Below are 12356 nucleotides of genomic sequence, written 5' to 3'. Positions count from 1 at the left end.
TAAAGATGCCGGTAGTTCGGTATTGTCCTACATCCGTGATATCTAAAACTTCCATATTTTCTCCTTGTTTCCATCAGCTGAAGAAAAATCCGTTACTAGTACCTTTGTGAATGTAACAAATAATAGCAATTAAACGACAATAGTTTTATATGATATATTACAATTTTATTTCCGATCTTTTAAACAGAAATTCTTCACTTCCCAACGACTGCAGGGGGCTGGAAGTGTTGATATAGCAAAAACCCTGAGAATGCTGAATAGTGTTTTCCAATAATGCCATCATCAACTCGACCGTTCTTCACAGATACCGCGGAGCCAGACTTCAGTTCAATTACAAACATGTGGGAAGATTGTTCATATGGAACAATATAGAACTTCGAATAACCAACGTCGTCGACGTCAATGTCTGCAGTGTAATAGTGGTTAGAGGCGTTATGAAGTGTACCCATTAACGTCACATGGAAAACGTAAGTGCCGTCAACTGGAGCGACAACAGCCCCGTGGTGTGTGTTGTATGCATTACCAATGTTTGTCACGGTTTGATCGAATGCAATTATTTGTCCTTGACCCAAGTGTCGGATGTCATGCTGTGTGTGTGTTGCGTAGAAGGCTACTTCTGTCTCGACTGCTTCCCGCACTTTAGAAAAACAAAAAAATTGTGCATATAGTATAAAGGGCGTTCATACATGTTTATATATAAAATATGCTTTGCTCTAATTGTTTTTAATGTTCTTAAACACATTTTAAAATAGGCAATCGAATGTAAATCGCATATGTATCAATAATAGGGTATAACAATAAAATAACTTTTTGGGAAAAAAAACGAGAAAAAAACCAAAAACAAACCAAACAAACAAACAAAAAACACAGTTGTTTGTGCTTTGTTTTTGATGTGCCTAACAAGTGCTGACCTAAACAAACATGTTGTTATGCAAACCTGTATTTCAGTTTACGTACACTTTAAAAATTGACAGTAAATAAATTTTTGTATAATTAAATACTCTAATTAAATGGATACCTATCGAAGACCTTCTTTCTTTAAGTGGAGAACGTGTATCCTCCTTTTCACTATGCTGTATGAATTCGGTATAACCGTTTTGTGCATCCTCGTTTTCTTGGTCTTCTTCAAGTGTAATGCCGTCGTCCCCGTATTTGTCTTTCAGTTGATTTATTTCCTGCAACAAATCAGTTTCTCTTTTTAGAAAATCTTTTTCCATTTCGTTTATTCTCCTATTGAGTGACGAAATTTCATGTTTGTGCGCACGATCATTTGCATCGAGCCTGTTGATTATTTCCTTAATTATATCTCCAGAAATTCCATTCGCAAATGTTGAAGTTGTCAGTATAAGGCTTAAAAGAAGGAATATATACGCCATATTGTCTGTATAAGCAAATATTATTAGGAAAGGCAACTAGGACACACTGGTAGAAGATAAGGCAACTAGGACACACTGGTAGAAGATAAGGCAACTACGACACACTGGTAGAAGATAAGGCAACTAGGACACACTGGTAGAAGATAAGGCAACTAGGACACACTGACAGAAGATAAGGCAACTAGGACACACTGGTAGAAGATAAGGCAACTAGGACACACTGGTAGAAGATAAGGCAACTAGGACACACTGATAGAAGATAAGGTAGTTTAAAAACTGCAAAACCAGCCACTTCATTCACGCTCTCACTGAAAACACAAAAAACACGACCAACACATATAGCCATTGGGTAGCAAATGCCAGAGTTTTGGTCTTATCATAAAACGACCAGAAGTCTTCTACCTTAGATTGAGTAATTATCACCTAAACACAAAGACCTAAAAGAAATGAAGCATATCAGTAGTAATGATGTATTTGTTAGTTTTCCTTAACTCCATATACAATATCCGCCTTTTATGAGATATATGACTCTGTAGTCCATAAACAGCTAAAGTGAAACATCAGTCCACCAAAATATGAGCTAGTTGTCCAAAATGGTATATTTTGCCAGGTGGAAAAATGTTAAGGGGAAACTACGGCAGGAGTCAAGCAACGAATTGTACACGAGCCGCCCCCTACCTATATTCAGTATAACAAAGCGCTTTAAGTACTCATTTCTGAATTAGGCCCATGTTGTTTTGACATTTTTTGAGCGACTTTAGGCGTGACACTAATTCTATCAAGATCAGCTGAACGTTTCTAGGGCACTGACACAAAGTCTGCATTGACTATTATCTTCATTATTTTAGACTTTTAGTTTAAGTTTTTTACCCTGGCGAAAAGGCATCAAAGGTTGGAAACTAGCAAGAGCTACCTTAACATACTTTTGGGAGTACACTAATAGGTCTTGTGACAGAACCAGTACTGCTTTGAATATTATATCATATATATACGACTGCTTCACTTATTTTTGCATACATCGAGTAGACAGCTCAGTTTACTAAGGTAACGTACCTTTCAAACAAACAAACAGATGCAGAATCGTTCCATTATTACGACTATGTTAGACAAAACTCTCTTAAAGTACGCGGTCTTTTCTCTTTCCTTTGAGTACACATGCCAATGTTTGAAGACTTTTAGGGCGTAAGGTTGCTTAGTTCGTAAGTAATCGATTCATTTTGATTATTAACAATCTGCCAATCTTTATTGTTATTTCAGCAGTGTAGTTATGTCTATTCTAATAACAATTGACCTAATATATCCAGATATGAATGCTTTGCAATGTTTGAACTGTGCTTTCACGGTCTCAACTGCTGGGGGCAGTGTGACGGAGACTAAACTCTGCAGACATCCTTAATGCTGTGATTACAAGATCATACAGTAGGACTCACAATGATCTTACAAATAAATATTCCAGTAGAAAAAACTAGGGCTAAAGGCTATTGTTACATTGAACAGGACTTTAAAGGATTGAGCTGCGTTAACATTTGTAACCCTGACAACAGTCTGTTCCATAAAAATATTGTACAAGTTACCATTTTACTAGTCTTTAACGGAAAATTGAGAATCGGACAAAACCACTCCCGGACAAACCGCTTCCCGATGCTTTTGATGAACTGGAAATAATCCTTCTCACAGTTTTATCAGGTAGGAATTACCACTCTAACCTTCCGCGCGCCCCGTAGTAATTTCAAGGTGGATAAAACCCCTCCAGCTGAAATTTCAAGGCAGAAGCCCTTTTCGTCATTGTGGAAAGGTAGTAGAAAATCCGTCCCATTATACTGTAGAAATGCTTGTTAAATAAAATATAATATTACTTAAATCTCCTAGGTATCCGGTCCACAAAATAACAGTGCTATTAACATACATCAAATATTGATGTCTGGTAAGCTCATATAATTTTGGTATTATTTGAAAGTGTGTTGTCTTTTGACAAAGAAAAAATATATATCACATGACAGAAATATGTTATAGAATTTTTATATTTTTTACTTTATAGTTTTCAATGATACTTCAACAGAAATCCAGTAATTATTGCGTAAGATTTATCATTTCGCAGTCCAAAAATATGACTGTAGTGATTCGTGCATATTATTATGGTCACTTGTTTACATTTCAGAAGTCACACTTCTTCCAAATGATACTAAAACATGGGGTCACCAGACATCGAAATGCTATCTATTTATGGATCGGATCAAGTTTTACACACTGATAAAATGTAATCTTATTAATTCAACAAAGAAGGCAGCGAGATTATTTTTGATGGTCGCCTTTAAGGATCCACAACAGAACATTATCAGTCTGTAAATTGGGTCAAACCTATGTAAATGATTAAGATAAGTTATCAATAAGTTGTTGACTAAAATATACAGTGTACTTTGCAAAAGTGTACTCTTTCCCCTATTCACCCCCTCCAGTGTACTTTGCAAAGTGTACTCGTTCCCCTACTCAGTACTACCTTCCCCCCCCCCCCCCCCCCCCCCCCCACTCCCCTTCCCGCGGCAACGACAAAGATCAAAATGAAATCAATAAGTCAACAAAAAAGTCTCAGAATTGACAAGATTGACATTTTACATGTATACTTCAAGTGATATCTATTTGTTTTCAATTCCATGTATAGTTGAATGCATCGCTCATTGCTAAGATTACTAAAAGGTAGTGGTGTAATGAAAGTAGGGCTGTTTCTTTTATGTTTATGTAGTTCAGCGAATACTTAAAAATAAAAGTAATTTCAACAAAGTCTATGTATTTCCAGCAACATTTATTGTGTTGTTAATGGATTCAGCCTCATATATTTGTAGTTCTACAATACGAAAAGTTGACCCAATATGTTGGCCAATGTATTCGTCATGCAACATGTACCGACACTGTTTCAATGTCGAACATTTGGGACAACTGGTGGTACGGCTCCACCAACATTTCAGAATCACCGTCCACATCAGTTTGGTCAAATGGAATAACTTTAATCTATCCAAGGTGTTCAATATCATGTTGAGAGTGAATGGCATAAAAAAGAGACACTACAAAAGTATGAATAAAACTATTTGCTTATGATGACGCTATTATGTTCCATAGGCAAATGACCGATTTTCCCCATCCTTTCTTAAAATCTTCTAAGACAAGACTTGACTCAGATTCGTTCTATTGTATGTTATAAACTGTCTGTAAACTCTACATATATAGTGTTTTGAAGGGGTTTACACTTTTACATCCAATAACGCAGACAATGTGCTATGATCTGTGAAATATTATCTTTGAGTAAAACAAGCAATTTTGAAATATTTAGGCGATGATACTAAATGCTGCATTTTGACATAGAAATCGTTGTCCTCTTTCGTTCATGTTATTTGAGTCTGCAGTAGACAGATAGTATATAACAAACGAGAAATACTAGGCATGTACATCAAGGACAATCTCCCTGCAAGATTACAGATAAGAAACGTGTTGGAAAAATGGCTGGTCCAGATAGATTAGAAAGTTCGTGCCTTTATTAGTCTTTAAAGGTTATGTAAGGAGAAGTACCGAATTACATGTGTTGCATTCTAGTTTGCTCTTTGCTTTCAGGAGGAAAGGATCATTTTCTTGGTATTTGCCATTGGTAGATACCGGTATTTACCATAGAATGATACCACAAGTCGGCAGCACCCCCTATACCAGGTACTAGTAATCAAGTCATGTGTGGACAAAAGCTGTGATTCAGACTGACTTCTTGTATTTGGTAAGCGACTGTCACGTGCCGTTAGCCCATATCCCCCGGAAAGAAGCCTTTCTAGCATTAATAACTTTAGCTAGAGCTGATGTGAATTGTTGTCTGTCACTTCCTGATAGTTTGAAGTAAACTTAAAGCTATGTCTGCCTCCAGTTAGATTTCTTGGCCTGCTTCAAAGATAATACGGATCGGCTTGGTGTTTGACGTTCCAAGCATTGCTTAGATTTAATCGAAGAAATAATTTATTGCGAGATGGGCTGTGATGTATGGATCTCTTTTACATTCAGTAAATGTCTATGATATTATCAAATATTGGTCTTCGCTTGGGGATTTTGGTCTTTAACTCTTTAATGGAATAATTATACATGTTTTTTACTGAAAATTGTAAATATTTTTGAAGTACTTATTTTTATACATCATTTAACAAAAACATAAGGCTTAAAGATATATAAAACATGTGGTGACATCACAGCTGATTTCATGAAAGTCCAACTGAAATTTTCAATGACAATTTTTGTTATGTGCCCTTTTCATTAAAAAAATCAGTTTCCAAGCCAGTTTGTCGGACTCTTTTAAAACCTGTAAATAAGAAGGAGCCAATCACTACAGACGTTTTAATTACTTTGTATAGATGTTCATGTCATTTGAGATTTGACAATGTGATATTACTTGCTTATTCGGGATTCTTGCGGTTTGATGAATTAAACGGGTTGCACTGAAATGATATTCAGTTTCGTGATAATTACATTTCTATTTATATCAGACAAAACAAGACTGACCAATATCGCATGGTCATTTCGAAAAAGCGGCTCTGTAACTTGTCCGTATATATCATGTTGAAACGGTATCTAAAGTCACCGGCTTGATGCATTTTTGTTCAAACCGTACTTAAGATAAAACAAAAACTAGTATAAACTTATATACAAAATAAACCCCGGAGTTACACTTGGGGAATGTCTTGTTTCGAGATAAGGAGAGGTCGTAGTAGATCCGGATAAACAGGTCCATGGCCTTTTATGCAAACTTTTATAGTTTCATGCTAAGTTCCCTTTTAAGTATGGAATGTAAAAACTATATAGTTTACAAACACACTGTAACAATTGATAGTGTATATTCATAAACATAAATCATATGTTTGCTGCTTTCCACCATATATCCGTAAGGAATGGGTCCCGACATTCAACTTGACAAATCGGAGCACGTTCATCTAGCAACTCCGTTGTTTTGAGCTCTGTTTTTTCCTGGGCGAGTCGGTTCACATAAGGTTTACGTATAGCTTTTTCCTGATATTAGGCATAACTGTATTCTGTTCGCATGGGAATGTTAAAATTTACCATTATAAATTCCCCCCACCCCCACCCCCACCCCCCAAAAAAATTATAAATAAAAATATAAATAAATAAATAAGAACAAACAATCCACGTGACTGTTGTTTCACGTACACACGGAGAAAATGTCCCGATTCTACGGAATCATGTTAGAACCATGTACGGAATCTTGTTAGGACCACGTCGTATGTCGTCCGTCGCGCTTTGGCGATTCAGGTAGCCTTTTGCCTATATTTTCCTTATAACTTGACATATTTTCATAATATAAAGAGTGTCGAAGACAAATGAGAGCTTTCCTGCGCACAAGAAACGTCAGCAATTGGTTATCAGTAGGCTACTTTTCTCAAACACTTCGCCCAACTGCAAAAGTGTCTACGTTATTTACAAAGTAAGTACACGATCAGGAGACGGGCGAAGTACTAAGAGCTGATGACAGTGAAAGCACTCAGTTAGTTGTCTTTGGAGCACTTCAGTAAAGTAATAAGGAAAATATAGGCAAAATACTACCAGAATCGGGACATTTTTATCGTGTGAAATGGTATCCAAAAGTAACGGATCCAGGACCGTACCGAGCGGGCCGGTGCCTCCCCTCCCACCCCAGTTGGCTGAGAAGTGACCTATACTTATCAAAGGTGCACCCATTTCGGCAAAGGAATAATATTTTCTCAAAATCTAGACCCAGAAACGCACCAGAGGCCACCATTTCATACCTTTATTTCAAAATTTTCCAGGGGGAGAGCACCCTGACCCCATCCCATCAAGCGGGGAGTAATCCCTCCATTACCTACAAATTTAGACTTAAAATGCACCAGAGGTCACCATTTCATACCGGAAATTCAAAACTTTCTAAGGGGGAGAGCCCCCTAACCCCACTAAAATGAGGGGAGTACCCAGTAAATGCCCCTGAAGCCAACAATTCATACTTGTATTTCAAAACTTTCCAGGACGAGACCTCCCTGACACCCCGAACCTTTACATGGGCAGAAGGCGCTCCTTATCCCCCCCCCCCCCCCCCCCCCCACGCCCCCGTTCCTACCCGCTCTCGGCCCTTCGGCGGTGACGTCTCCGTTCTAGACTGGTGCACCCCCCGCCCCCCGTAATATATGTCACACTGATTGCATATCCCGCTGCATTTCACAAATAAACCGCTCATGCATTTGTAGTTTTGATGTGTGTTGCTTTTTGTAAGAAATAGTGTTTTTACATTGTACATATATTGTACTGGCCAATGGAATGAACTGTTTGTATCAGACACGCTTTCAGCATGCTTTTTTCCCTTCGCAGTAATGACGAAATAGGCCAGTAATGACGAAATAGGCCGAAATGTTTACTATCTATTTATAGGTTCGGAAACTACCGTCATATATCTAAAATAGGAAATCTAAATATAGAATTAGACTGCGTTTGCGAATTTTTGCGTTAGAAAACCAATAGTTAAAACAGCTGCACACACATGTTTTAACTTGCCAACACATGACGATTTCACAACAATTACAGTGTAAAACATACGTACTATATATCACACCCTATAAACGACTGTATCCCCCGCTTCCTCTTGCGAGTGATCAAAACAAGGAAATGACACGGAAAAGGTACGAATCGTCATTAAATTCATTATTTGGCTTTACACTCTATGTGTATTTAAGTTAAACGATAAGTCTAACATAAATATGTGTATATGATGATATAATAGATGCAACTGACAGGTAATGTTTAAAAAATATGTTGACTGATCACACTCATTGCATGAAAATTCTCTCGACGATGTCACGAAATTGATGAATATCACGCCAAATTGATTTGTAATCCAATTATCCATTTTGTTTTCTGTAATAAGTGTGCATACTCCATAAATGTATGTAAATAAAATGTTTTGTTTCTGTTGCGTTTTTGAATGAAATTAATTTTTCTCTAGTCGGTAAAAAACATTTACTGTATGCCGGCTTGCCAATTTTGATATTTGATCTGAATTCGTATTTGCGAATGATACTGTATTCCATCTTGCGATTACAAAAGGCGATTTATGTCCTTGAAATGCGTAAATGAAATAAAAAATATGCATATAAAATTGTTTCTTTTAATCAGTCGTCATGTTTATACTGCCGTTAAATGTCGACTCCCCCCCCCCCCCCCCCCCCCCCCCCCCATGCGATGCTTATACTAATCCATTGGGGTGGTTGGATTCGAGTGTCTGTGACTCGCTATCCTACTTAATTAAATAATTAATTGAATGCTTCAGCATCGTTTACATGCAAGTGTTCAGAGTTGGCTTTACACACATATACTATCATAAAATACGAATTAGAAACTGAATGTATACACAAGGTCCCTACCATGTCTTGCAAGAAATTAATCGTCGATTCCCTATGGAAATCGCACGAAGTAATGTTACCTTACGATTTCAAAATATCAGTGAGATGAGACAGGAGAGGACTATAGGTTGACCCCCGTCTGTCTGTCCGTCTGCAAGAAAATGATCCTCTGATTTAAAAACAACAAACAAAACTATTTCACCCGCAAGTATCCTGCGGATGAACGTATAAATAGAAAAGGATAACGAATATATTATCGGAAAAGTCGATTAAGTCCTTATTAGTAATTCAGAGTTAACTTCATGGTGAATCAGTCAACAAGATTCAAAAACAGCACAAAATAGCCGAATGGCCTAACGGTTTAACCCCGTTCCTCAATAATAAACTTTGATAAACATGTTATCGTTACAAATACAGCCGTCATGTTTACTGACTGTCAAGATTTACCGCTATTTCTGATGTTAGAAATAGTTTGCATTTGATAGTGATAACGCACACACGCCAGGAATATGTCCTTGCGGATTTGGTCGTTTTCATTGCTTTTAACAGTTTACAGTTTATTAATCAAGTCAATGCCCATAAGGGCCTGTGACAACAATTGTAACAATAACAAGTCATAGTAACAAAATCAGATTGGCATGTAAAATCTGACAAATCGTTGCAGAAGTAACTGATGATGTATAGGATAAGAATTAACTATTTATCTAAAAGTAGACATAATTTTTTTTTTTACAGAAAACAGTCAGTTTTAACAAAGTATTCTTATTGTAATTGTTCATAAGGTCAGACAATTTGAGAGTATCTGGATATTTAAAATAATATTCATCTATATATTAAATATATAAATGAATATTATGTTGATAGAAAAAAAATATATTACATTTTTTATCAACTTTGAAATATATATTTGTAATAAAAAGGAAATTCATCTCCTAAATATGTTACAATTACACAAATGACAAGTACTTTGTTCTCCTGCATTGTTTTCAAATCTACCTTTTTCTATTGGCAACATGATTCATGCATCTGAATTTACAAAGTGAAATGCTAAGGTCAAAAGGTAAAAGCTTGAAATATTTTTCAAATACAAATTCGTGTTTATACATTCTATAATTCAAACATTTGCTTGGGTTATTAACTGAATAGTTCCAGTTTTGTATAAACTGATCTTTAATTCAAGTGTTAACAGCATTTTAGAAGGAGTTACAAGAGCGAATCTTCTGATCTAACGACTAATTAGATATACCAATAGAATCAAGACTTTCTTTAAAATAACATAACCAGTTAAATTTCTTGTTTTGCCTCTGAGACAGTGAGAGAAGTTCTGTACAAAATATTACAAATTTTATTTTCCTTGGAGCTTATTAACTTACTCCAAAAACTTCCTGAATTTACTAATAACTGCAAACATAGCTTTGCGTGCTTGATCAACTAAATGAGCCTCAGTTCTACCGAACTTGCCATTGAATGAAAATTGAATACCTAGGTATGAGAAGTAGCCAGCAATTTCTAAAATATTACCATTCTCAAATTGAAATACTGAAGCATTACGTATACCTCTCTTGTTTTTCAAAAATATGACAACTTTAGCCCCTATGAGGTGCAATACTCTGACATAGCATTAAGAGCTGACTGGAGGTCATTAGGGGTTTCTGCTAAGGTTACTGTGTCATCAGCATACAATAGCAAATATAACTCGAAGAAGAAAACTTCAAAATCGTTATCACTTAACATATGACTAGCATTATCAGAAAATAACTGAAGACCATGAAATTTACTAGACAAAAAGCTATTAATCATTCCAGAATAAAAAAAAATAGAATAGGAAAGAGATTTTCACCTTGTCTAACTCCTGTATCACAAAAAATTCAGATAGAGTATTGTTTGATTTTACACAAGACTTCGCTTTATCATACATGTTGAGAATAATTTTAAAACATTTACCATCAGTATTGTAACTTAAAATCTTTCGCCGCAGAGCAATACGATTGACTGAGTTGAGGGAAATTTGGTTAATCCAAAAAAGCACAGTACAGTTTTTTATTATTGACAAAATACATATCTATTAACAATTTTAAAGAAAATATATGATCAACAGGGCTATAATGTTTTCTAAATCCAGCCTGTTCTTCACACAATATGTTATTGACCTCAAAAGTGTTTAACCTAGTGTTTTATAAAGATGTGAACAACTTTCCAAAACAGCTTAATATAGTTATGCCTCTGTAATTGTCAGGGTTATTAATGCTACCCTTGTTCTTGTACAAAGGTAAATAACATCATTACTCCAGATATCGGGAAAAATACCCGACAACGACTGACGACGGATACAGGGTAATCACAAAAGCTCTTCTAGAGCACTTCTTGCTCAGGTGAGGTAATAGACCCTCATTTTTTCCTCTAATGGCACTTCTGCTTGTAAAATGGAGACTTATTTCATTCTCAGAATGTATTTTCAGTAAAATAAGACAAGGTTCATGTCAAAGTGCATGTGTTTATGGCAAATACAAAGACAAACCTAAAATAAAGCTGATTACTGTGCGACGGTGTCAAGAAAGCGATCCACAAAGGATTAGTGAATTCAATCTGGCGCCGCTTCACCCCATTTACTGTTCATATTCTCACATGTTATTAATTGCAGTTGCGATTATATATTAGTTGGTTTGAAATTCTAGAAAATATAGTCTTGTATGAGACACATCGTCGCATTACGGTTTCATGATGGTGAACATTTGTGCCAAGTTATTTCAAAATCCCTTAATGTATAAAGAAGTTATGGCACTGACACGAAACACAGACCATGTTTCTCCTTTAAGTGTAACTTTAAAAAGAAAAAGGAAAGTAATAAGATGGGCATTAACTACATATGGCCGATGCTTGTATGAAAACTTTGAGAGAGGTAGGTGCAATAGCATTGAAGTAATTGCACGACCAAATATATGAGGACACATATACAAACAGATCGAACAGACAGACCGCATGGTGACTGCTTTATACCACCCTCCTTCAAACATTGTTTGCGGGTTCTAAATATGAAGAAATACTACAGGAGCATAGGAAACGCCGACATTTTGTAAAGAAGTCACTCATAAACAGACATACAGTCTATCTCCCGAACTCGCAAGCACTTGTACAGAAATTAAGCAAGCATGCATACAGTCAGGAAATAGCACTGAATCTTCTTTCCTTTACGGTTATAAACAAATTCGAGAATTTATCAACGATTTTATTTCATTTTACCAAACTAGTATTGTTTCTTTATCCATGAAACAGTGGAATTTACATATAGGTCATTCTTCCAGCAAGAAAATAAGTACTTGTGACGCCGACAATTTATAATTTCTGGACAAAATCAGTGATCAATCGAGTTTTTGCTATAATTCTACCTGTCATCAGACTAGCACATTATATACAGAAACAAGTCATGTTCAGGTTCTAATAAAATGAAAATATATATACCTTTAAAGCTAATCAGTCACTTTAAAATGCTGTTTTTCAACGTTTAGCTGTCAGTTTATTGTTTTGATCACTCGCAAGAGGAAGAGGGGAAATACAGTCGTTTATAGGGTGTGTATATAGATAGCGGAGTGTT

General features: G+C 36.0%; 1 protein-coding gene across 1 annotated transcript; it reads right to left on the bottom strand.

Annotated features, from left to right (window-relative positions):
* Window positions 1–158: 158 nt before the first annotated feature.
* Window positions 159–1249, bottom strand: LOC123547752 (complement C1q-like protein 4). The gene is made up of 2 exons (XM_045335007.2): window positions 1019–1249; window positions 159–637 (listed from the first exon to the last, which is right to left on the bottom strand). The coding sequence occupies exons 1-2, from the start codon at window positions 1215–1217 to the stop codon at window positions 195–197; spliced, it is 642 nt and encodes a 213-aa protein (XP_045190942.1). The 5' UTR covers window positions 1218–1249; the 3' UTR covers window positions 159–194.
* Between the last annotated feature and the right edge of the window lie 11107 nt (window positions 1250–12356).

Source organism: Mercenaria mercenaria, chromosome 10 (genome assembly GCF_021730395.1).
Source record: "Mercenaria mercenaria strain notata chromosome 10, MADL_Memer_1, whole genome shotgun sequence".
NCBI classification, from domain to species: domain Eukaryota; kingdom Metazoa; phylum Mollusca; class Bivalvia; order Venerida; family Veneridae; genus Mercenaria; species Mercenaria mercenaria.
Note: the sequence above shows the minus strand (reverse complement) of the source record. Positions and strands in the feature narration are given on the sequence as shown.